The sequence below is a fragment of the Anolis sagrei genome, chromosome 1 (assembly GCF_037176765.1).
Source record: "Anolis sagrei isolate rAnoSag1 chromosome 1, rAnoSag1.mat, whole genome shotgun sequence".
NCBI lineage: Eukaryota > Metazoa > Chordata > Lepidosauria > Squamata > Dactyloidae > Anolis > Anolis sagrei.
Window position 1 is genome coordinate 194,240,715 of NC_090021.1, and position 24,374 is coordinate 194,265,088.

Here is a 24,374-nt window from a genome sequence, read left to right on the forward strand (position 1 = left end):
TGTCATGAGAGAATGCTTCTGGAACATGGCCAGAGGCGGCTCAACCCATTACGCAAAGTAAGCATTTGCAGTATAATTGATTTTGCCCAGGGGCGCTCTTGAGGTGCTCTTGGGGGAAAATAGACCTTGACATATGTGAGTTGTAGTTATTGGGATGTATAGTTCACCTACAATCAAAGGGCATTCTGAACTCTACCAATGATGGAATTGAACCAAATATGGCACACAAAACTCCCACGACGAACAGAAAATATATATCACTGATTGGTTGGGGGGGGGGGGGGCAAAATGCTGTTTGCTTACCATTGAAAATTACCTAGGACCGCCTCTGAACATGGCCATACATCCCGAAAAACCTACAACAACCCATTTGGATGAAAGTGGCAGGGCTTTCTGGAAAAAACATCATTGAAATGGGAAGTGGGGGCGAGGGGAGGGGAAGAGAGAATTTTTACATGGAAAGATGACTAGGAATATTAGGATTTCTGCTGTTCTCACCTTGTGAATATTCTGAGATCTAGTGTGATATATTGACATGAGTGCTAGGAGACTAGCAGTTCAAATCTCTACTATGAATATGTTTTTAATTTGTTTTATGGATTTTAATTGTGATTTTTTAAAATACCATTGATATTTAATTCTGTTTTGGTGTTTGTAGATTTTAAATTGTATTTAAATGCTTTTAATGCTTTTAATGTAAGCCACTTCAGATTCCTTTGGGAAGAGAAAAAGTGAGGTATAAATAAACATAATAATAATAGTAATAGTAATAATAATAATAATAATAATAATAATAATAATACTTGAGCACAGAAATTCACTGGGTGACCTCGGCAATGCACACTCTCTCGGTCTCAGAGGAAAGCAATAGCAAACCCTTCTGTACAAATCTTAGAATTCATGCAGTTTGACAGCATTTTAGCTGCCAGGCTTCAACGTTATGGAATCCTGGGAGTTGCAGTTTGATGAGGCACAAACACTAACAAAGAAAATGAAAGACCTTTTAAAGGACTCCATAGCATTGAACCATGGTAGTTAAAGTAGTGTCAAACTACGTCCATTCTACAGTGTAGTAGAAGCACATCAGGACTATTCTGCTCAAAGTTTATTTCTCTCTTAGGCCCCTTCTACACTGTCATATAATCCATATTATCAAAGCAGATAATTCACATTATCTGCTTTGAACTGAATTATATGAGTCTACACTGCCATATAATCCAGTTCAAAGAAGATAATCTGTGTTTTATATGGCAGTGCTCAGTCTTGAATTTGCAACCTAAAAAAAAAAAAAGACTGGGTTCCACTCTTCAAACGTTTTCATTTTTTCATGGTGTCCTGGTCCCTAACCTGTCAAATAAGTGACGGAAGCCAGTACTGATACAGCTCCAGTTTAGCATTTGTGTGGGGATCCTATGTAGATGTGCATTTACTGATTTTCCTGTGGCACCTATTTCTCATAGGCTCAAGCTCAAACGAAAGGATGTTGTTTGAAGTTCAGTGGGAATTCAGGCACACACCCCCTCCGTGTGTTTCCTCGTTCTTGTTCTTGGCCAGTTTTTACTGAAGCATTTGACCTACACTGGCTCCATGATTCAGAATCAAGGAAGCCTTTGACAATGTCAAGTTTCCACCAGCCAGGTTTCAAATCAAATGACATACTGTGGACACAGATGGTCAGTTTTCCTATTTCTTGTACATTCTTAATAATTCCCCTTCATTTGCTTCATGCCCTTGGTAATGTCCTCTCTTAGTTGCTCTAAATTTTCTGAAGGCATATTTCTTAATGTATAGAACTCATTAGGATCAATGGAAGTTATTACCAGTTTGAATGTATTAGTGTGACAGTCAATTTGTAAAATGGGTTGCTGTGAGTTTTCCAGGCTGTATGGCCATGTTCCAGAAGCATTCTCTCCTGACGTTTCACCAACATCTATGGCAGGCAACCTCAGAGGTTGTGAGGTATATTGGAAATTTGCTTAAAACCAAATACTCCCTAAAACAGTTTGCAAAGGTGGGGCGGAACAATAGCCTCTGTAATAATCTCTTTAATGACTAAAAGAAAGAAAAGAGGAAAGGACGGAAAAGGAAACGATGTACATGGGGTATTCTGTATTTACAGGTCAGCCGGTCATTGTATTCTCTGTCTGTGCAAAGGAACTTTTACCTGTTGTTAAAAACACTTCTAGTTTTTCATCTAGAAGTAATTACATGGGTAAAATTGTTCTAAATAAACAAAGCTGAGGCTATTCTGGAATGTTCTGAGCATAACTTGGAGGCTGTAATAGTTTAGGATAGCAGCCAAAAGCAGAAAAGATTGATTACAAAGAGTATCATTATTGAGTATCCTCGAGGAAGGGAGAAGAATGGGTCAGAAATTTTAAAATGAATGACTGCAAAAGAAATCCCGCAACAACCCGCTGCTGGTTTTGCATTGCGGTACCAAAGCTATTTTTGTGACAAAGTGTCAATATTCAGATACATAACTTGTGCTGTTTCTCCAATTGTTACATCCCCGAGGTAAGCCACTTTCAGATGGTTATTTGCCTAATTTCTTAGCAACATCTGGCACAGCTTGACAGATGGACCCTCCAAGTCATGTGGGAAATATCCACAAGAGAAAGAAACAACTCCAAAAACATCCAGCAAGGAAATTCTCCACAGGCCCAACAACAGACAAACCTTGGGTCAAGATGGATAGATCTGTGGATTCCATTTCTCTCATATTTGATTTGTTTAAACAGCTCAAGTTCTGTCAAAGGCTTTCATGGCTGGAATCCCTGGGTTGTTGTGAGTTTTCCGGGATGTATGGCCATGTTCCAGAAGCATTTTCTCCTGCCATTTCGCCTGCATCTATGGCAGGCATCTTCTGAGTTTGTGAGTAAAATTGGGTTTATATATTTGTGGAAAGTACAGGGTGGGAGAAAGAACTCTTGTCTGTTGGAGCTAGGTATGAATGTTTCAATTGACCACTTTGATTAGCATTTGATGGTCTGACAGTTTTTAGGTGTTTCTTGTTACTGCCTGGGAGAATCCTTTGTTGAGAGGTGATTTAGCTGTCCCAGTGATTCCAGCCATTACCTCACAACCTCTGAGGATGCCTGCCATAGATGCAGGCAAAACGTCAGGAGAGAATGCTTCTGGAACATGGCCATACATCCCGGAAAAGTCATAACAACCCAGCTCAAGTTCTTTCTGACTATAATGTTTGGAACTTTATTGTCAAAACCAAACTAGGCTTAATTCTCAACACTCTGGTCAATTTAAGAAAGTAGTTTTTTGAACAGGGAGACCATCATGCAATACTTATCTGCTATTTCGTCATTAATCATGAAGAAAGCATCCGGGGAAAAAAGATAATCAGCTATAAATATGTTTGAACAGTCTAGGTAAAGATTCAAAACCAGAGTTTTAAAAGCACAGGTTGTCCTCTCATCTATATCTGTATTGTTTCCTCCCACTTTTGCATTTTGTTAAAAATATGCTTTCTGTAACATTTATGAAAAAACTTTTTCAATTTTGGAGCATTGTTATTAGAAAAAACAGAATCCTTACCCATTTCTGTCCATGTGAACCAACATTTTATTTCCCATGATTTCTGAGGACACAATTGCTGTTAAAATTATGCTTTTAATCTCATGCAGCCACCACTGAAAGTGTACATTTACCTGAAGGCAAGTTGATGCATGAAAAGCTTGTACACACGTATGTTGCATGTTGCTTTTGTCATGTGAGCCTGCGTGAGAATAGTTGCTTGGTGACAAATACTGAAAAATTAGAAGGACAAATGAATTTGATTGCTCAAAAAGATTCAAAGACCACACCTAGCAATGGGCTGCCAATTTGAGAGCAGTTTGGAAGGGTAAACAATGAGCAAGGAATCAGTTGGCTGTGAGATGCCTGGTGACAGGGAAGCTGTGATTTTCCTGGGGCAGTTTTAGACCAAAGTTTGTTCTTCACATAAATAGTATAGTGGGTCATAACCATCAGGAAAAAAATGCTGTTGTCCCTCCACATGTGCATTTTGACTTTTTGCAGGTTTCATTACTCATTGATTTGATTAAAATCTTTTCTCTACAAATCTCTAGTGTGACTATTATAGTTGAGGACCAAAAGATTTCAAGACAGAATACCTCTTTAGGAATCTAGGTCCTTCAATGCAATTCTATATCAGCTTCCAGCAGAAATCAACCATACAGTCATGCTGGAAGTCCCAGAAATCCCTAGACAGGTGTAGGTATCTCAGTATTCCCCTAACCTCAATCAATCCGAAGAGCTGACTATAACTTGCTGAGCTTACACAATTTTGAGAAAGTATATCCACTTGTACAATTATTTTTACAACACGATGCTGGCCTATATTTCTGTTGCTGAAGATCAGGCATAAGAAAGTAATGAAGGCCTATGTGAACAATTTATTGAATCAAATGAAAATGAGGTGTGATGTAAGTGTTGTACCGCTGGTGCAAGATGTTATACCAGCTCCAGGCCGTAATCCCACCTTGGCTCCCTGGTGTCATGTTGCATTTTGCATAAGAACTGCTGTTGCACATTGCCTTTTCACGCCAGAAAGGGAATAATTCAAAAAACGTGGAACTGCAACGTAAGAGAAGTCTATGCCATAGGATTACTGTCCATTTCTAGGGTGAACCACGATCTCAATTTCTCCCGCATAGTTTGAAGCATTATCTGGTAGACTGAATTTTCAAGAGAACAGTTGAGAGTCTTGGCTGAGTAAAGGTAACACGATTATAATTAAATAGTGACATTCGCTTTTTAAAAATGTATTTATTTTTTATTTTATTACATTTTTATTCCACCCATTCCCTAAGGAGCTCAGGGTAGCATACATAGTCCCCTCCTCCATTTTTGCCTCACAACAACCCTGTGAGGTAGGTTAGGCTGAGAGTGTGTGACTGATTCCAACATCACCCAATGAGCTTCAGAGCAGAGTGGAGATTTGAACTGGGGTCTCCTGGTATTTAATCCATCTCTCTACCCACTAGGCAGTGGCCTTGGCCATAAATGGTTCCTCATGTTCCTGTCTGGAGGTCCCTGTTGATAGATACAGCAGGTAATGGCAGAACCTTTGTTATGCTGTCAGGATTGCAGGACTTGGGAGCAAGCAGTCTTTGCTAACACAAATTTTAAAAAATTATCCAATACTGAAATTAGAGATTGCCACTAAGATCAATGTGACATTTTTGAAATATTTAATATTTGATCCATTGGCAATATTTACCAGTCAGTTGACTGGCGTGCAAGTGTTTCCTTGTAACACTGGTTCTCAACCTGTGAGTCCCCAGATGTTTTGGCCTTCAACTCCCAGAAATCCTAACAGCTGGTAAACTGACTGGGATTTCTGGGAATTGTAGGTCAAAACACCTGGGGACTCACAGGTTGAGAACCACTACCTTAGTACCTTGGAAAAATGAAGCATCACATTGAGATTCTTTCATATTTCTGTGAGGATGCATGAAAGGGAAACCAATAGCTCCAATACTGTGGTCATTGGAAACACTGAAGGTTGCAGTAAAAGTCAAAAAAGGCTAGCAATACTAACAAAAAAAAGTTTGAAATATGTTTGGCCCACTTGAAGCAAAACAAATAAACCCACAAAAAATCTTTAAGCAACCAACAAGCCAGGACAGCCTCATATGGGGAGATGACAGCTAAAAAAATATGACCTTGCCAGTTACCGTCCTGCATATAAGTATCATAAAACAAATAATTGCTCTGAAGCAGAAATAGCAAGATGTCTATAGCACAGGAACAGGATGACAAAGTAATTTTATGAGCACAAAAAGCTCTGGGTGAAATAAAATAGATCATCTCCTGTATGTCAGACTGAAAAAAAGGGTTTGTAGAACAGGAAGAAAAGACCAATAGGCTTTACTCCACTGCTTTGAAAAGATTAATGGGTTTTGTGGGGGTATGGAGGAGGGTCTTTTACTAGAAGAAGCTGTCTGGAGACAGAAGTGCAGCAAGAGATGAAGGAAAAAAACTTTCCCAAATAGACAAAAGGGAAGAGACGACATGATACACTCTGTCTATAAAAATACAGATGTATGTTTTTTTTATTTAGACAAAACCCTTCTATATTTAGAGATTAATTAGAGAAAGCAGGTGTTAAGACTCTACTTAATGGCTTCTCAATTGTTCCACCCATATGATATCAAAATACCATATGGATATTTAAGACCATCAAAAAAGACACAACAAAGTCCAGAAGTGCTGAGCACTTGAATGCAGAAGAGCCAGCCAAGCTTATGAGGGATCGTAAAGGGGATGATAATAACAGCAACAGTATCAAGCTATTTCACACTAGAGAATGGATCCGCTTTAAATCCGGTTTCTGCCTCTTGCAGGATTTGGGGGTTTGTAGTTTAGTGAGGCTGTTAATAGCTCCTCCCTAAACTACAAATCCCATAATTTTGCAAGAGGCAGAAACTGGATTTTAAGTAGATTCATTCCCTAGAGTGATGAGCTTGCAAGGCTCTCTAAAATAATGTGGACTTTAAAGTGATATTCATTCCACACTGTGAAAATCCCTGGAACCAAAAAGGTAAAAATCAACACAAATCCCAACAAACATTCATTAAAATATTGCTAATGTTTTTCCCCCCTAATATAACACTGTTTTGTTAAAATCCAGGCCATAAATCCTGCACAAAGTTATCTGTGCGCAATTCCTGTTGATTTTCACACGTTCCATTCATTTCAACGGGACTGGTGTGTGGGTAACTTTGTGCAGGGCTGTAGTCTCTTAAAGTTTATTATGCACTGGAAATATGAGGCATTAACTGAAGCTAACAGCCATAGCAGCATATTTGGGAAGCTTTTTAAAATCGGCAGATGTCTCTTGATCCGAGAAATTCTGTCAGTCCTGCGAATTTTGCTTCCTCTTTAGCAGCGCGGTCAACTGAGGACTCGTAATATTGACGGCCTAGCTAATAAAATCTGATAACTGTACAATGCAAAATTATTGTGGCAAGGCAGCCACACTCAAAATGTTCTGTGGCAAGCTTTTCCTCCTCCTCTTGCTCCTCTCTTGTAAACTCCAAATGACTTTGAGAGTCACCTTTCCGACATTCAGGAGACAGAGAGATAGGGACTCTTCCACAGAACCGTCTTTGCATATCCTTGCCAAATATTTTCTCTAAACTAAGTACAGAATTTGGCCCTGAACAACCATGGGAACATAGGGGCCCGGTTTTAAACATCCATGATTCACTAAAAAAGCATCCAAAACACTAAACGTACAGCCAGACTACAGTACAATTAGTAAAAGTGACATTTCTATTAAAATGAAAGGATTCCATTAGGCTAAAATCTATATACAATGTTAGGGTTCCTTATAGACAGTAAAATTATCTGTTAAATTATTATTTTAAGGGCACTATTATATAAATGTGTCAACTAATTTTCCATCTTCTCTTTGGCTCACAAATACACTAAAATACCAATAAACATTATTTAGAACTTTGATAATTATATAAATAGGATACATTACAAATGGAAGAAAATACAAGACAACTCTTTAGCATGGTAAATCTTTGCATATAAAGAAGCGAACAGTTCATATAGAGAGAAATGAACAGTTATCTTGCTGGAAAACTATGACATATAATTCCTTCCCAACCCCATTTAACAATAATGTACACAGTCTACACAAATCAAATCCTAAAAAATACAACAATAATATTGCCTATTACAACAACTCAGCTACAAGTCTACTACGATCCCCCTGATATGACCAACTAAGGGGGCATACATACAACTACTAGGTGGTTCTCCTTAGAATTTGTCCCTTACACTTTTGTGCATCAGAGAAGTACCAGCAATAAAATTTAAATGTTTTCCTATGTTTCTAAAACTCTACCCTTTTAAAAATGTTTATTTATCCAATTTTACCTTGGATGCCACATGTTATTGGCCACCACATGATTTATATTTTGACAGACACATTGGCTTCTCCAGACCACAGTTCGAAATGTGGGCACAATCCAAACATGCTGGACACAATTGCCTCGAAGTTAAGATCTCTTAAAGCCCTGTTATTCTGCTGCCTTAAAAATGCTTAACTTTGGCTTGGTTGTGCCAAGTAAAATTAGCAGCAAACCAGGCACAGACCAGTGGCGTGTGCCTGGCATCATGCATTGATCTGTGAATGTGCTCCACTGCAATGAATGGGATAAACAGCAAAACAATGGGCCTAGAATGGGAGTGCTGGGGTATAATCTACCAAGTAATACTCTGGTGGATCCCTATGTTGCATGTTGTACTGTATATACTCATGTATAAGTCGATCTCATGTGTAAGTCGAGGGCAGGTTTGGGGGCCAAAATTAAGGATCTTGATACAACCAATGAACTAGTGGCAGGTCATTCTGCGAAGAGGCACCAAGGGCAACTCAGGGCTCCGTTGCCTGTCGGCCACTACCATTCCCTGCTGAGGCATTAAAATATGCCCAAAGCAGCCCCATTTCAGAGAAAGAAGAAGTAGTTGGTGCTTCTTTTAGATTCTCCTGGGATGGACTAAGCTCTTGCCTTTCACCAATCGACTCAGAGGAGCGGGTGGTTCTTTTTTGACAGGGTTCACATTTTTTTGGGTTATTTTTGACTTTTTAAAAACATGTCAAAAGTGACTTGAGAAACTGCAAGTCACTTGTGGTGTGAGATAACTGGCCATCTGCAAGGACGTTGCCCAGGGGACGCCCAGAGGTGTTACCATCCTGTGGGAGGCTTCTCTCATGTTCTTGCACAGAAAGCTGGAGGTGACAGATGGGAGCTTACCCCATCTCATGGATTCAAACCACCAACCTTAAGGTCAGCAGTTTAGCTGGCAGAAGGGTTTAACCCATTGTGCCAATGTTGCCCCTGATTTTTGACTAAAACTTCTAGACTCATACAAGAGTATACAGTGTAAGTATTTTAACATATCAACATAGACAAAAAACAGTCTCCACAAGAGCAGTCCTTGACTAAGAATACCTCTGCACTGGAGAAGATACTATGAACTACTTTTAGGAGTTATCACAATTTTATTTATATCATATACATTCTTAACTGGCTATCTTAGTACATTTAGCTTCCTGCTACCTGGAATTACTGGGTTTACATAAGGTCAAAGATACATTTCAAGATAATACATTCCCCACCCCCAATGTTAAAGTAACCTACTAATATGCATATATGTTTTAGTAATCTAAAGGAGTAATTCTATCATTGTTTTAAAAGACTGTGTTTTGGATGAATTAAATGTTTATAAAGGGATTACCTTAAAATGTGTGCTACAGAACTGGGTTTTTGTTGGTTTGTTTTTATTTTAAAGCCAGTACTGGAAAATAGAGCTCTAGAGAAGTGAAACAGGTCATTCAAGTAGATTACAGGTCTTGCCCCAGTCTTTCTATTTCCTCCACAAGGAAATCAATGTCAGACTTGGTAGCTGCGGGGTTTGAAACAACCATTCGGAAGAAATTGACTTTGTCTGCATGAGGCTGGTATCCAACCATCGTGGTACCCGATTCCATCATCAGAGCCTTGATTTTGGGTGCCACCTTTCAAGTCAAGCAAAGAAGGAAAGAAGTTTAGAAGCCAGTTTCTCACTATTTGGATTTACAATTTTTTTTCAAGACATGGATGGTTGCATCTAAGGACATAAAGGGCCAACCGTAGTCTCCTCTTATCAATCAGATAATCCAAAATAATGCTACTACTTTTGATGGGAACATAACAGAATAATTCTGACATTTTAATGTTTTCTAAGGTATCCACTCATTGTGCTGTGTCAGCTAAGTTGTTTTTGAAAGAGGATTCTTGCCATACATATTTTAAGTGCAAAACCAAGAAAGCTAGTGTTAACATTTATACAAATGTTAAAATAAGATAGACCCAGATCAGAACTCAGATGGCATGCTTAAAAATACCCAAATGGGCTATTAGGGCCCATGATCACTCCCATCCAAGAAGGTAAGAAGTGGCTCCTTAATGTGTTATATGCTTCACATCTGAATTGCAATGAGACATAGATTGGTTGTCTCACAGATTACATTGTGATCATGCTGTCTCTAAGGGGTTGCCACTGAAGAAATGATTCAACCTGTGCTTGGCACTGTCATAGTACAAACATATATATCTATATCTATATAAATAAAAATGTAATGTTCGTTTGTGGGATTAACAGAACTCAAAAACCACCGGACGAATTGACACCAAATTTGGACACAAGACACCTAACAATACAATGTATATCCTTCACTAAAAAAATGATTTTGTCATTTGGGAGTTGTCATTGCTGGGATTTATAGTTCACCTACAATCAAAGAGCATTCTGAACCCCACCAACGATGGAATTGAACCAAACTTGGCACACAGGACTCCCATGACCAACAGAAAATACTGGAAGGGTTTGGCGGCAGTGTCCTTTGGTTTTGGAGTAGTAGTTCACCTACATCTAGAGATCACTGTGGACGCAAACGATAGATCTGGACCAAACTCTACACAAATACTCAATATGCCCAAATGTGAACACTGGTGGAGTTTGAGGAAAATAGAATCTTGACATTTGGGAGTTGTAGTTGCTGGGATTTATAGTTCACCTACAATCACAGGGCATTCTGAACCCCAACAACGATAGAATTGGGCCAAACCTCCCACACAGGACCCCCATGTGGGTCACAGCAATGCGTGGCAGGGGACGGCGCATATATATATATATATATATATATATATATATGTGTGTGTGTGTGTGTGTGTGTGTGTGTGTGTGTATTTGTCAAGGGCTCTTCTTAAATAACTCAAATAGTACCATTCAGACAGAAGAGCATGGTAGCAGATAACTCATTGTAAGTTAAAGAACCAATAAGTAAGGAAAAATAAAACCTGTGTGAGAATGACTCAACCCTACCAGAACAACAGTCAAATAAGAACTGAAAACATGTTGTTGAATGACTGCTGAGAATGGGCAGGGGAGACAAAAAACTAGAGGAACACCTCTGAATATACTTCTTTACTTTTGCTTACTTTACAAGTTCTACTCTTCCGTTGGCTTCATTAATTATTATGTAACTCTATTGTATGCTTCCTGCAGGGGACCTGCACTGAAAAGTTATCTGGATATTGTTCAAACAATCAAAATAATTACCCTATGTAGTTTCTCTCTTCTTTCCTCTGAGTCTGGCATCCCTCTGAGACTGGGTGGAATGTACCAGAAACAAACATTTGTGTGTTCGGGCTGTACCCATGTAAAAACAAACAAACAAACCATCCATCAGAATGGCAGGCAAATAAAAAGTTGACATCATCCTTCTATTCCCCAACACAACAAATGCACACTCTGCACTTATAAGTGCTTACCATTTCCAGCCTTGCCTTTTTGCCTCTTCTGTGCTTAGGAAAAGGGGTCCAGGAAGCCACTGAACAGGTTAATGGCTCAGTAGGAAGAGCTAATCAGCAGCTTCCCATCTCATTTCAGGGCTAAAACCTGAGATTACTAGGTATGCCCTTATGAACTCACAATGGGACAAGACCTCATGAAGTCGTAGCAGTAGTTGGAGCTTTTCTGTTTTAGCTACTGCCAGGGCTACTACAACAACAAGGCCCATGAATTACAGAATCACTAGAGTTGGAGGAGCCTCGTGGGCCATTGGGTCCAACTACCTGCTCAATGTAAGATCAACAGCAAGTAGCTGTACTTAAAGCCTCACTCAGGAAAATCACTGCTGTTTTGCAGTACTTAGCTTAAGACTGACTGGTGCATCTCCTGTTCCCAGGATACCCAGATAAATCAAAATTGACTTGTGGGCCATGGCTTACCTCTCCTTTGAAAACCATCTCAAACTCCTCTCTGTTTTTAATTTTATTATACAGGTATTCTGACAATTCAAGACATTTGTTGATTTGACTTTCGAATCCCACTGTGCCCTGTTTTGGAAAAATAAAATAACTTTTACATTCAGTTCCATCCTCTCCACGTATCCTCCAACTGCCATTGTATATAAACATTTTAGGCTTAGATTCAAATACATGTTTTCTGGTGACTGTAGTTAATTCTGAAATTAAATGACATATGAAACACTTCTCAAATTTTGAATTTGCGTATCTCAAATCCTCTGTGTGATTTTACAAATTGTGTTACAGTAATTAATTTGCACGGAATATGAACTTTTCACAATTGCATCTGTAAATATGCTATTCAAACATATTCAAAATTAAATATAGTTTAGTAAGCAAACAGATAGATTTTTAGCACTGGACTTATAAGCACATGCATATATGTTGAATTTTACCTGTGCAAAGAACCATGGATTTCCCGTATTATGATTTATGGGAACAATATTAAGCATGTGTTTATTGATAGAGTTCTGAGGGCCAATTCATGAAAAGCCAATATTATAGAAGTGAGTTTGAGTTTGCTAAATACCTCTAAAGATTCTTCTCAAAAATGTTTTTCCCTTGTAGATATAAATCTGTAAAGTGGGCCTTTCGGATCTGTGAGGGGGAGTCGGTTCTGGAACTACCACCACACCAATAGCAGAAAATGTAGATGGTCACACTCCATATTATTAAAAGGCAACAATGCCCATGCATCCATGTGCATGACATTGCCCTTTTTGGGTATGGGCCACAACAACCCAGTCAGTTGAAACCACAGATTGGGAGCCTGTGGATCAGGAGGACTCACTGCAACATCAACACCATTTCTTGTTTAACAGTTTAAGAATTTACTCTTAAGTGAATATGCTTGGAAGCAATTCTCCCTGACCTTAGTGGAAGTGCCTTCTGAGTAAACCTGTAAATGACTGCTTTATCTGCTACCTATATTTAAATGTTTACCTTCGCTTTCCACATCAACCAGAATTTGAATATGTCCACATGTCGGCCACACTGTATTGCTTTATCTCCAGTATCATATGTTATATCATATTGCTTGTCCTGCTGGAATAGATATCCTGCACACATCTGGTTGCAGCCCTGAAGTATACCCTGTTGCAAAAACAAACAAACAAACACAGTCTCTTTAAATATATGAGATCTCAAAATGTAAAGGTAAAGGTTTCCCCCTGACATTAAGTCTAGTCATGTCCAACTCTAGCGGGTGGTGCTCATCTCCATTTCTAAGCTGAAGAGCAGGCATTGTCCATAGACACCTCCTAGATCATGTGGCTGGCATGGCTGCATGGAGCGCCGTTACATTTCTGCCAGAAATGTGAGTATTGATCTACTCAGATTTGCATGTTTTTGAATTGCTAGGTTGGCTAACAGCAGGAGCTCACCTTGCTCCTGGATTCAAACCACCAACCTTTCAGTCAGCAAGTTTAGCAGCTCAGTGGTTTAACCTGCTGCACCACTGGGGGCAATAGATAAAACCTAGCAATAGATAAACCATGGCATCATACGTATTACATGAGTATACCACTCTACTTATATGTGGCAATTCCCAAAGAAGGAGAAATTTGATTTTCAGGGATATTTGGATTTATCATTCTGTTTCCATCACAACTAATTCCCTCACTTGAATGACCTGCAAACTTCTGGGATGCACATGATATCACTTGTATATATAAGACCAATTCCTCTTGATCTCAGAGCTGGGAGTAAATAGTATAATGATGACTTTAATGTCAGCATTAGCCCTGCTTAGCAACACAATGGGACCACGGAATCAACTTTTAAGAGACTGATCCTTTATTAGTATTGATTGTCACGCTCTAACACCTCTAGAGGTCACTCAAAACAGAAAATGCAATATCCAACCAAACCTTTTCCCGAAGAAGAATAGCAGAACATTGTAACAACACTCCCATCATCTTGTGTGGATTCCATGTGACTGAGTTGGCTCTGCAAAAGAAGTGAATACGCTTAGAAGAAATGGTGTATAAGCAATACAGTCATGCCTGATCTTGAACCAGGTCACTGTGGACATAAGTACTAGAGCCCTACCTAGCAGGTGAAAAACAGGACATGTGAAGCCAAGCAGCATCGGAGTGTAGTGAAGAAGGCCAAAGGTATAAATAAGGAAGCTAGAAAAGGCTACAGCAGGCATGAGCAAACTTTGGCCCTCCAGATGTTTTGGACTTCAGTTCCCACAATTCCTAACAGCTGCTAGGCTGTTAGGATTGTGAGAGTTGAAGTCCAAAACACCTGGAGGGCTGAAGTTTGGCAAGGTCTGGGGTACAGTTTGCATTTGCCTAAGCTTACTGGAAAAGGCAAGTTTTCCAGTAAGCTTAGTTGAGTACAAACTATTTTTGTTCTTTGAACTCAGTCTGCTCCAGGGGAAATAAGCTGAGGATAAATGGGAAAGTGGGAGGAGGAAAGAGAAAATGGGCCATTTTAAAAGTACTGTATCGCTTTAATTGCAAGAGGTGCCCTAATTTCAGTGCCAAGATAACCAACAAAAATACATAAGATAACCTGTGATTCATTCCATTTTTAAACATGTTTATATAAGAAGAAGTGTGTCTCAGAGCTGAAAAAGTACATTAATGGGAAAGTCGAGGATTCATCAGGACTATCTCTGCCGAATTGGGACAACTATGCTATGTAGACCACCAACATTTTGTCAGTGCTGAAAATAAGTGCTTACAAAATGAGTTGGTGCTTTCCTTGAAAAGGAAAGCCCTATAGTATGCCCCCCAATAACAGATCAGGTGATGATCTTTGTATGTTTGAAGCAGGGCTAACAGTGTCTGATAATTTCATATCATAATACCTCCAAACTGGGATGCCGAACAAGATTTCACACACCTCAGAAACATTTGGAGACAGTGATTTGCAATTAAGTTTGTTAGGTTTGTTAGAATTGTTTCTAGAAGCGTGGGCTGGTTCTACACTGCTTTATATCCAAAGATTTGATCCCAGTTTACTGTCTTATCCCAGATTACCTGGCTGTGTAGACTCATACAATACAGTTAATCTGGAATCAAATCCTGAAATATAAGGCAGTGTAGATCCAGACTCAGTCTTTCAGAAATAAAGGTGCTATACCCACTAATCCGCACAGATCTGACACTAATTATGATTCATTACATTATCATCTTATCAGTGTTGTTCCTTAAACACCAAAAATATTTCCCCTCTCTAGGAGTTGTAGTCCAGGAATAGGAAATTGGAAATATGCAGAGATTGGGATGCTCTCAAAGAAATCCAAAGAGAAGAAAGCTTGCATCTTGGAGGCAGTGCATTTGGATCTTCCTCCTCTCCTAAAGGCCCTGGTCTAGGGGATGCTGAGAGCTGTAGTTCAGAAGAGTGTGTGGATATGCTACTGTGTGTTTTGTTTGCCAGGGGAAATCATTTTGCACATGCACTGTAGCATCTTTTTGCTTTTTGACATTTTCAGTCCCTTCTTTTGTGTTTTTTCAGTATTTTTATGAATGATGGTCACTAATTGTCCTGGTAGGTGTATTGTGTCCAAATGTGGTGTCAATTCGTCCAGTAATTTGAGTTATATTAATCCCACTAACGAACATTACATTTTTATTTATATAGATGCACACACACACAAACATTTTAAAGATTCCCAAGCTTTCCTAGATATTTGTGAAATGTCACACATGCCTGGAAAGAGTTACATAAATGAATGAAAATGCAAATAAAAAGGGTTCATTACCTTTCTATTCCATTGAGTTTATGGCGATGCTTTCTGGACATTAGTAATCCACCTCCCCAAGCAGCCTGAAAGTAAAAAGGGAAAAAAATGAAGGAAAAAGCCCCCCACAAAACAAGTTCTCAGCAGTTTTCCAATATTTATAATCCCCAGTTTCCTATGATATCAATCACGTAAATGCTTTGGGCACTCAATATCTGATAAACACATGCAGGCTCATGCATGCTGGTTAATTCACTTTTGCTAAAATAAAAAGGTAGGAGACTTTTTCTTAGATCCTGACACAATAATGAATGAACAGAGACACTTAAAACCTATAGTTCCACTTCAAAATAATAAAAGTACACAAACCCATGTCTGTTACTCATAAGTAAGCGCCATTTGTCTGCATGGCTACTGTAAAGGAAGTCTCTCTAAATTCACTGGAGCTTATTTCCAGGACCCCTTCCATATAGCTGAATAAAACCCCACATTATCTGCTTTGAACTGGAATATATGACCATGTGGACTCTGATAACCCAGTTCAAAACAGATACTGTGGGATTTTCTGCCTTGATATTCTGGATTATACGGCTGTGTGGAAGAACCCCAGGTAAGTGAATACAGAATTTGCTGTCTTCGTTACTTACATCAACATGGAGCCAAAGGTTGTATTTTTCACAGATGTCTGCTATCTCATGAATTGGATCAAAGGCCCCATAAACGGTTGTGCCTGCAGTCGCATTCACATAAAGAGGCGCATATCCCTACAAGGTGAAACCAAGGGCGGGAATTATTAAAAAAAATTACAAATGTCTAAAATGATATTCAGACCAATTTAAAGTACAACGGAGGCCAATTTTAGTCAGTTCCTGTTATGCATTTCATAATGGTCACATTATGAAATGCGGGGTTAGGGTTAGGGTACAGGGAAATGATAATATAACAGTTTCTAATAAACAGTATCATTCCTTCAGTATCATTCGGAAAGTTTAGTTCTGTGGATATATGCCTAAAAACAGAAAACAAATGGTAACATATAGAGGGAGATATCATCTCACCATGCATTTATGCAGAATCCATGCAGAGAGTTGTTGGGAGAATGGAGTTCACTATGTGTAGAAAGCCAGTGAGTGCAAACCCAGCGTGGTGTAGTGGTTTGAGTGCTGGAGTAGGACTCTGGGGATTAGGATTCAAATCCTCACTCAGCCATGGAAACTCACTGGGTGCCTGTCATGCCTCCAGAGGCTCCAGGGCGGGGAGGGCAGAGCCTCAGCCTTGGCTCCTGCTAGCTTTGGAATGGCAGTTATATTTGTCCATTAGGATTTGCTCGTTAGTGTTTAGAATTATAAAGAAGCAGAGGAAGGTAGATGGTGCATAGAACTTCACCTCACGTAGGAGTTGTATTTAGCATAGGATTTTTTTTAATTTCGTATCAAAAGCATTGCATAAATTCGTATAAAACTGATAAAAATAGAAGGAGCACAGGCAGCTAAATATCTTTTGACCAAAAATGGGCAACAGCAACAGCATTGTCTGTAGCCTCCAACAATTCTTCCTCCGTACATGAGGCAGGGCATAGTGGACAAGCATACAGATGCGCAGTTGTCTGTTCTGCTCTGCAGTCACACAAGTTGTGGGATTATTTTAGGTAGTGCCATTTTGCCATGTTGTCTTTTGATCTGCCCACTCCACTTCTGAGTCTGTTCAGGGGGAATTCATAGGGAGGAGGGAGCAAGCTTGTTTTCTGCTGCCCTGGGGACTAGGACGCAGAACAATGGCTTCAAACTACAAGGAAGGAGATTCCATCTGAACATGAGGAAGAACTTCCTGACTGTGAGAGCCATTCAGCAGTGGAACTCTCTGCCCCAGAGTGTGGTGGAGGCTCCTTCTTTGGAAGTTTTTAAACAGAGGCTGGATGGCCATCTGTCAGGGGTGCTTTGAATGCAATTTTCCTGATTCTTGGAAGGGGGTCGGACTGGATGGCCCATGATGTCTCTTCCAACTCTATGATTCTAGGGACTTCCAAGTTGCCCATTCTTGGTTTGCCCCTGGAGGAAGACCCTTGTGGGAGGCCATCCAGTTGGGATTTCCTGGTTTAGCTGCCCAGAGGGATACCTTTGCTGTTGTTGTGGGGACACCAAGAGGAGTGGTAGTTCTCATAAAGCTTTTCCTTGATTTGAGTCTACTGGAAGGAGGCTGGCAGCCATGTAGTGGATAGCTTTAACTGTGTTCAACGTTATTTCTCTCACATTTATCAGCAGCTTGCAAGCACACATCACATTGCTTTTAAACATTTAGCATAGTAAAACAACACATCACATCAGAACTGTGTGAATATAAAGTCACATCAGAGTCATATACAGGATAGTAAAGTAACAGTAGTCATATTGGGACTTTATAATAACCATCAGTAACAAAGAAGATCAAAGAACAGAATTGCGTAAGCTTAAACGTTTTCTACAGTGGCAACCAGGGGAAAGGAAGTTCAGTTTGTCTATCAATAAACATCTTAATTCATGAAATACAGCCTCCGATCTGTCCCTTGAGTCATATCACCTTCCAATTCACTTTAGTAAGTACAGAAGGCAGAACAGTGACTTTGGGCAAATTACATCGTCTCAGCCTCAAAGGAAGGTAATGGCAAACCCACTCTGAATAATTAATAATTATTCATGACAACTCTATGATAGGGTTGTCATGAGTCAATCAGCGTTGACTTGAAGGCAAATTATAACAAATCAAATTCTTATGTGTGTCTTGTTTTCTGGGAGAGGTTCGATGTGGCCTCAATGTGGATTTCAAAAAGAGACAATTATTTGTGAAGTGAAAATAATTAAGTGAATCAACCTAAAATGCTAGGCAATGTACAAATTAGGAGACAAAGCTAAAAGGTAAGATTCTGTTTATAAAATCCAGACAACCATACTGGTTTCAGAGAGTGGGCAATCTCATGAAGAGCATAAGTTATGATTTTTTTTAATGGATAAGCAGAAACAATTAAAACAACATAAATAGCTTAAATATTATTTATTTATTTATTTATTGTATTTATATTCTGCCCTCCTCACCCCAAAGGGGACTCAGGGTTGATCACAGAACACATATAAAGCAAGCATTCAATGCCGCTAAACACTGACAAGACAGGCAACTGGACATAGGTATATATAGGCTTTCTCATCTTCGGCGTCTTGGAGGTTGTGCTCAGTTCTGGCCATGGGCGGGCATTCGCTCCATATTAATATATATACATTTATATACTTTAATATGTTATCTAAATTGAACTGTAAGTAATAAATTGTATTGATATCTATCTAAACAACAAAAATAGCAATTACAAAACAAGGTTACCTTTTGTTTAGCATCCAGAATCTTGGCTTCCAAATCAGCTGGTATTATTTTCCCCCTGCAATCAAAGTGAAATGCAAAACTCAAAGATGTTTAAAAATAAATTAATAAGACTGAACTAAATTGAACATCTGTCATCATTAGTTAACTACTCTTGTCCGTAAAACATTCATATCTTGTTCTACATCTAAACATGAGAAAGCAAATTAACCATGTGAGTATGAGTGTAATAGCTTACCTTTCATTACACTTTATCAAAATCACATTTTCAGTTCCAAAACCAAGTGCAGCTCCAGCTTTTTTTATTGAGTAATGACTCTGCAACAACAGCAACAAAAACATACTAAAGATGTGTTCAACAAACAAGTAAATGGCAAATATTTAATTCATTTAGCTATGTAATACCAATGGCTGTCAGGAGGGGATTAACTTCCTGCTAAGTGCTGGTGTAGTACTCAGAGTAAAGGCTGCTAATACCAAAAATATGTAAAACCCCTTTCTGTGAGAACATTTAAAATCTGTTTATGTAACACATATTTCCAGTCCACACACTAACCAACTGTTTATGTGCAGTTATAGTTGAATGTGCTGGTGAAAGTGACACTAGAGTATAGCCATGAGCAGTGTACAGAAATAAGCTATTGACATAGGAAAGACTATAGACATATCACAATCTGGAAGCTCAAAAGATCTCAGGAACAATAACAATAACAAGAAAGAGCCCTCAAACGTTTTTGGACTGTGATTTCAGACTACTTTCCACAATGGTGAGTGCAGGGTTCCCTTTATAAAAAAGGAAATGCATATATTCAGAGAGACATTATTTCCTCATTGTATCACTGTATTTACATTGTAAGATGCCATCAATTGTAAGATGCACTCTCATTTCAGTACCATCACCAACCACAAAAATACATATGATACATCTGTAGTTCCAAGACGCACCATTTTTTAGAGATGTTAGTATAGGGAAAAGTGTGTCCCAGAATTGAAGGAATATAGGGGTTTTTTTTTCTTTCATTGCTTTTAAAGGGGGAATAGCAGAAGGCAGGGATAATTAGAGGTGGTTTGGTGAAGAGAGCCATGCCTATCTGAGGCCCAACCTAACAAGATGTATTTATTTACTTCACGAAAATGACAGTGTGGATGCCACAAAGACTGGAGAATTTTCCTTACATCACTGCAAATCTGATGTATTGTTCTGAATCATGCAGACCAAGTGAATTAGCCCTAAGTCGGGTAGAAACTGTTGTGTAAACCTCCAGGTGTTATTTGACTGTAGCCCCATTGCTATTTGTTAGGAAAGGCATTGCTCCTGAGACCTGCCATCCAATAATATATAGTAGCCCACACAATGTCAACTTGCCCACCTGAGAATCAGCCATTGCAGGTATCTCCATATGGAGATTCATTCAATGCTTCTACCATTTGCCTCACAGCTTCCACTGCACCAAGGCTACCAAAAATCTGGCTTGCAGATGAATGGTGTTGTTGGCTTAACCTCATGGTAAACTACTATTCATGGACAATTCATCACAAAGGACTATCTACATGTACTTTGCATTTTGACTGGCTAAGACAGTGTTTCTCAAACTCTGTGCCTCCAGATCTTCTGGACTTCAGCTCCCACAATTCGTAACAGGTGGTAAACTGTCTGGGATTTCTGGCAGCAGAAGTCCAAAACACAATCATTACACGTCAGAAGAGGACATCTATGTTTCAGATGGCATGTCATGTCACTGGATTTCACATGCATCTTTTATGTATATTAGCAGATGAAGGGACTGCAGGACCAGACCTGTGGCTCTGTTCCCAAATTAGTGTAAACATCTGTGTTAGGACAACCAATGCACAAAGACCTCACATGCAAAGGTTGGCTATCACCAACCAGATGTCCTGCAGATGTTTGGGATTATAACTCCCCTCATGCTTCACCATTAGCCATGCTGGAGGCCATGATAGGATTTATAGACCAAAGTAACTAAATAGTGTTGAGTTGCTAGCCTGGGATAGGTTTGTACATGAATCCTTCTGGGAACTGTAGTCCAAAAGGCAACTTTCCAAACTCTAGAAACTTAAAGCACATATAGTGTTCTTATTTTCCCTGTTTGCTATTTAATTTTGAACATATCTTCTAATTCTACTGGGGATCTTGTCTTCCCTGCCATCTCTTCATCCCACTCTGCTGCAGTCCGAAATGGCACCTGGCTGAAGAACATCTCCCACTTGAATGGCAAGCTACTGCACATAAGGAGTTTGTCCCAATGAGACAGTTGTCACGGTGAGACATGTAAAGCAGCTTCCACACTGTGATCGGTTGTGACAGCCATTCTCCCCAAAAATGCTAATGGTGGAAATGGCATGCCCGAATGGGCTTCCTTTGCTCTCCACCCCAATCCACAGAACCCCTCTTTAAACAGGAAGGGTGGTTGCAGGATGCTGCATGCTGATCTAATGTTCTGCCAGCCATCTTAAAGGACAGAAATCTGCCAGAAATCACCAGTCGATAGAGATTTTTCTGGGACATTTTAGCCTCCCAAAAGCCCACATTTCATGTGCAAAATAAAGTCAGGTCTCTCCAGAACTGGGCTAATGGTGATGGAAAAGCATTTTCCTTTTCCCTCCCCCAGTAATTATAGCAATTATAGTTAATTATAATTAAGCTGATTAAGCTCACATGTTCTGAGGTAAAGAGGACCAGTTTAGGCACTGCAGACATGCCTTTGGTTTTGACTTCTGGGAAATGTTTGTAGCGGGCAGCCATGATGCTATACATATTGGATATAGCACCACCTGTAACAAGAGTACATTATAATAAAGCATTAGAAAAGAAAGCGGGAAAAGCCTGATGTTAGGAGCTAAAGTACAAAAGCATCACTTGCATGCCGTTCAACTGGGCATGAAAGAATTAATAATTGATGCACGGTCTAACAAGTTTAATGATAGGCTTATGAATTCTGATTTCTCAAAGACTTACTGCCTTTTCTAACAGAGAAAGTATATTTAATACCGTATAGTGATTATCAAGTTGTGTTTTGACAAATAAGGCTTCTCAGAAGTTATCACAAGTTCTCAAGTAATGGTAAGATCCCCCATGACACAGATTATTTACCAGAACCAACCTTTCTTTGCAACTCAAGAAAGGGCTTCTTTGTGTGCAGTACAAGCCCCATATCAGCAGGGGATGCATTCCAAGACCCCCGTGAATACCCGAAGCTGTGATAACCATAATCAACATATTTTGACAATATATTGGCTGAAACTATAGCACTGGAAGACCACCAACACTTCCAGGAGAAATATTTTTTGGAGTATGGGTAAGTGAAACCTTGGGTCAATATCGAACCCAAGGATTGTACTGTAAGGTATCTGAGGAGGGATGCTCAGGATCATACAGGGCAACAGAAAGGGCAGGCAGCATTGTCCATTAGCCTTACAACACTCGGAACAGCAGAATCCTTTGCCATGAGCAGCACAGGGGACTCATGCACACATTCCTTGGTAGGCAGCTTAGAAACAAACTACTCAGCCAAAATTGTTTTTCATTAACCAACTCTATTACTGGGGGGGGGGGGGGGGGGGCACAACAGAGATTCTTCTTTCCTGAAGAATAAAAATGGCCATTTGTGGCACACCCAGAAGCCCATTTCCTGCTCCTGTAACCTTCCAGGTACTACATGGATTGCCAAAAATTACTGCAAAATTGGGAGGAAAAGCTCCAGAAGTGACCAGAAATCCACTTCTGCTTCTGAAAAATAGGTATGTGTGTGTATTAGCAAGTTTTAACATGCCCTAGGGGGCATCTACACTACACTGTAGAGTTAATACACTTGATGCCACTGTATGAAATGCTATAATTTTATCTTCCCTGTTTCTTATGAATGAGCAAGTCAAGATCGTAATCATTATCACCCAAATAACTGAGTGCCATACTTCATTGTCTCTGTGATCAAAAGCACTTTTATTGAGTTCATAGGGTTTGGTTTGCTGAATAAATACTATTATGTTCCATGTATTAATATTTATGAATGTGTCTCTGAAATACTGTTTCCAACTGTGAGTTTGTTACCAGAAGCTGTTTTCGGGGGAGTTGCTTGGCTAGCTCATTTCTTGCTGTTGGTTTTTAGGTTAGCTAACTGAACTAAAATTGTGTCTAGAGCACACGATTAGCCATTTTGCCTTAGTGACAGATTCACTATTTAAAGGATGTATGGGCCATTTATCAAAACAGATAGTCAATATCTGGAAATTCCCTCCCCACCTTTAAAAAAATAAAATAAAGATGTGTACAGGTCTACTACAGCCCATATAAGTGTTCATTGTAGGTATCTGGAATTTAGAACGAGCATTAGGAATGGAGCTTACCAGGTGAAAAGATTCCATCTCCATCTTTATCTGTCCATCCAATAATTTCCCTCATTTTTCGAAGTGTTATCTGCTCCATGAGGACAAAAACAGGTGCAATTTCATACGTAAACCTGGAGAAACAAATATATATATATGTATGCATGCATATCTATTTTGCAATCATACGTAATGAAATGTTTACACTTTGAGAAGTTTCTTTTGATTTTATAATCTTATCATATTCAGGCTGCAATCGTTTGTTTGTCTGCCTACCTAGGACTAAGGCCCACTAAACTGAATAATGCAGGATTCCTGGATGTTTGAATACCTTATTTACTTTATGACTGTATGTGAGTGTTCTCCTTCAAACTGTAGATATTTGTGCTGTATGAACAAATGTATAGGAAAACCAACATAGTGTATGTATGACCTTGGGGTGAGGCTACATATTCTGGCACTGCTTCCCTTGGTCTAAAATAAGGACAGTATTACAGATTCAGCTGTTCTGATGTAGTGGGTCTGATCAACCCCATCTTGACAATAGCTGACATCTCACATGTCCTGTGTTGTGCTGTGCTTTACAATTTCTGCTATGCTAGAAATGCTGTAACCACAATATTATGTGCCCAAGGACACCAATCTGATGTTATGGCAACATATGGTGCCAGACTCTGAGAAACATCCTATTCAACAAGAAGTCCTAAAAACATTATGTGCTGGTCACACAGATCTCAAATAAGGATTATCATATATGTATTACATATTGTTCCAAGTGTACTTTGTGTTTGTATATGCCTGAACTTCTATAAAATACTGGTGCTTGGATTAAACTTTATCTATCTTGACCAGTGCTGTGAGCAGGCTGGACTGAAAGTAGTGTTGGGTGTGATAGTTCCTTTGGCCAAATTATTGTTTGTCTTCCTGTCCAGTTTTTTTTTTTTTTTTTTTGCTCATCCTAGCTTTGAGTCCAACCAGGAAGAATACTGTGTGGCCAATCTTTCAGTCCTACCCAACACCGCTAGCTCAGGTGAACATGCACAGCTAGGTTAATATTTACATAAAGTTCACTTTATTTAGTAATTATATTATTAAAATAT

The 24,374-nt window shown here is 39.3% G+C and overlaps 1 protein-coding gene across 2 annotated transcripts in view; it reads right to left on the reverse strand.

Moving 5' to 3' along the window:
• Positions 1-6,044: 6,044 nt before the first annotated feature.
• The window catches only part of GAD1 (glutamate decarboxylase 1), a 64,291-nt gene continuing 45,961 nt past the window's right edge, over positions 6,045-24,374 (reverse strand). For both annotated transcript variants that reach the window (XM_067471599.1, XM_067471603.1), the window contains exons 7-17: positions 23,296-23,408; positions 21,608-21,723; positions 19,169-19,248; positions 18,934-18,988; positions 16,233-16,349; positions 15,607-15,671; positions 13,760-13,838; positions 12,834-12,983; positions 11,814-11,921; positions 11,143-11,232; positions 6,045-9,556 (exon numbers count right to left, since the gene is read on the reverse strand). In XM_067471599.1, coding sequence (XP_067327700.1) covers positions 9,383-9,556; positions 11,143-11,232; positions 11,814-11,921; positions 12,834-12,983; positions 13,760-13,838; positions 15,607-15,671; positions 16,233-16,349; positions 18,934-18,988; positions 19,169-19,248; positions 21,608-21,723; positions 23,296-23,408 — 1,147 coding nt within the window. In that variant the 3' untranslated portion in view covers positions 6,045-9,382. The remainder of the gene's footprint in view (positions 9,557-11,142; positions 11,233-11,813; positions 11,922-12,833; positions 12,984-13,759; positions 13,839-15,606; positions 15,672-16,232; positions 16,350-18,933; positions 18,989-19,168; positions 19,249-21,607; positions 21,724-23,295; positions 23,409-24,374) is intronic.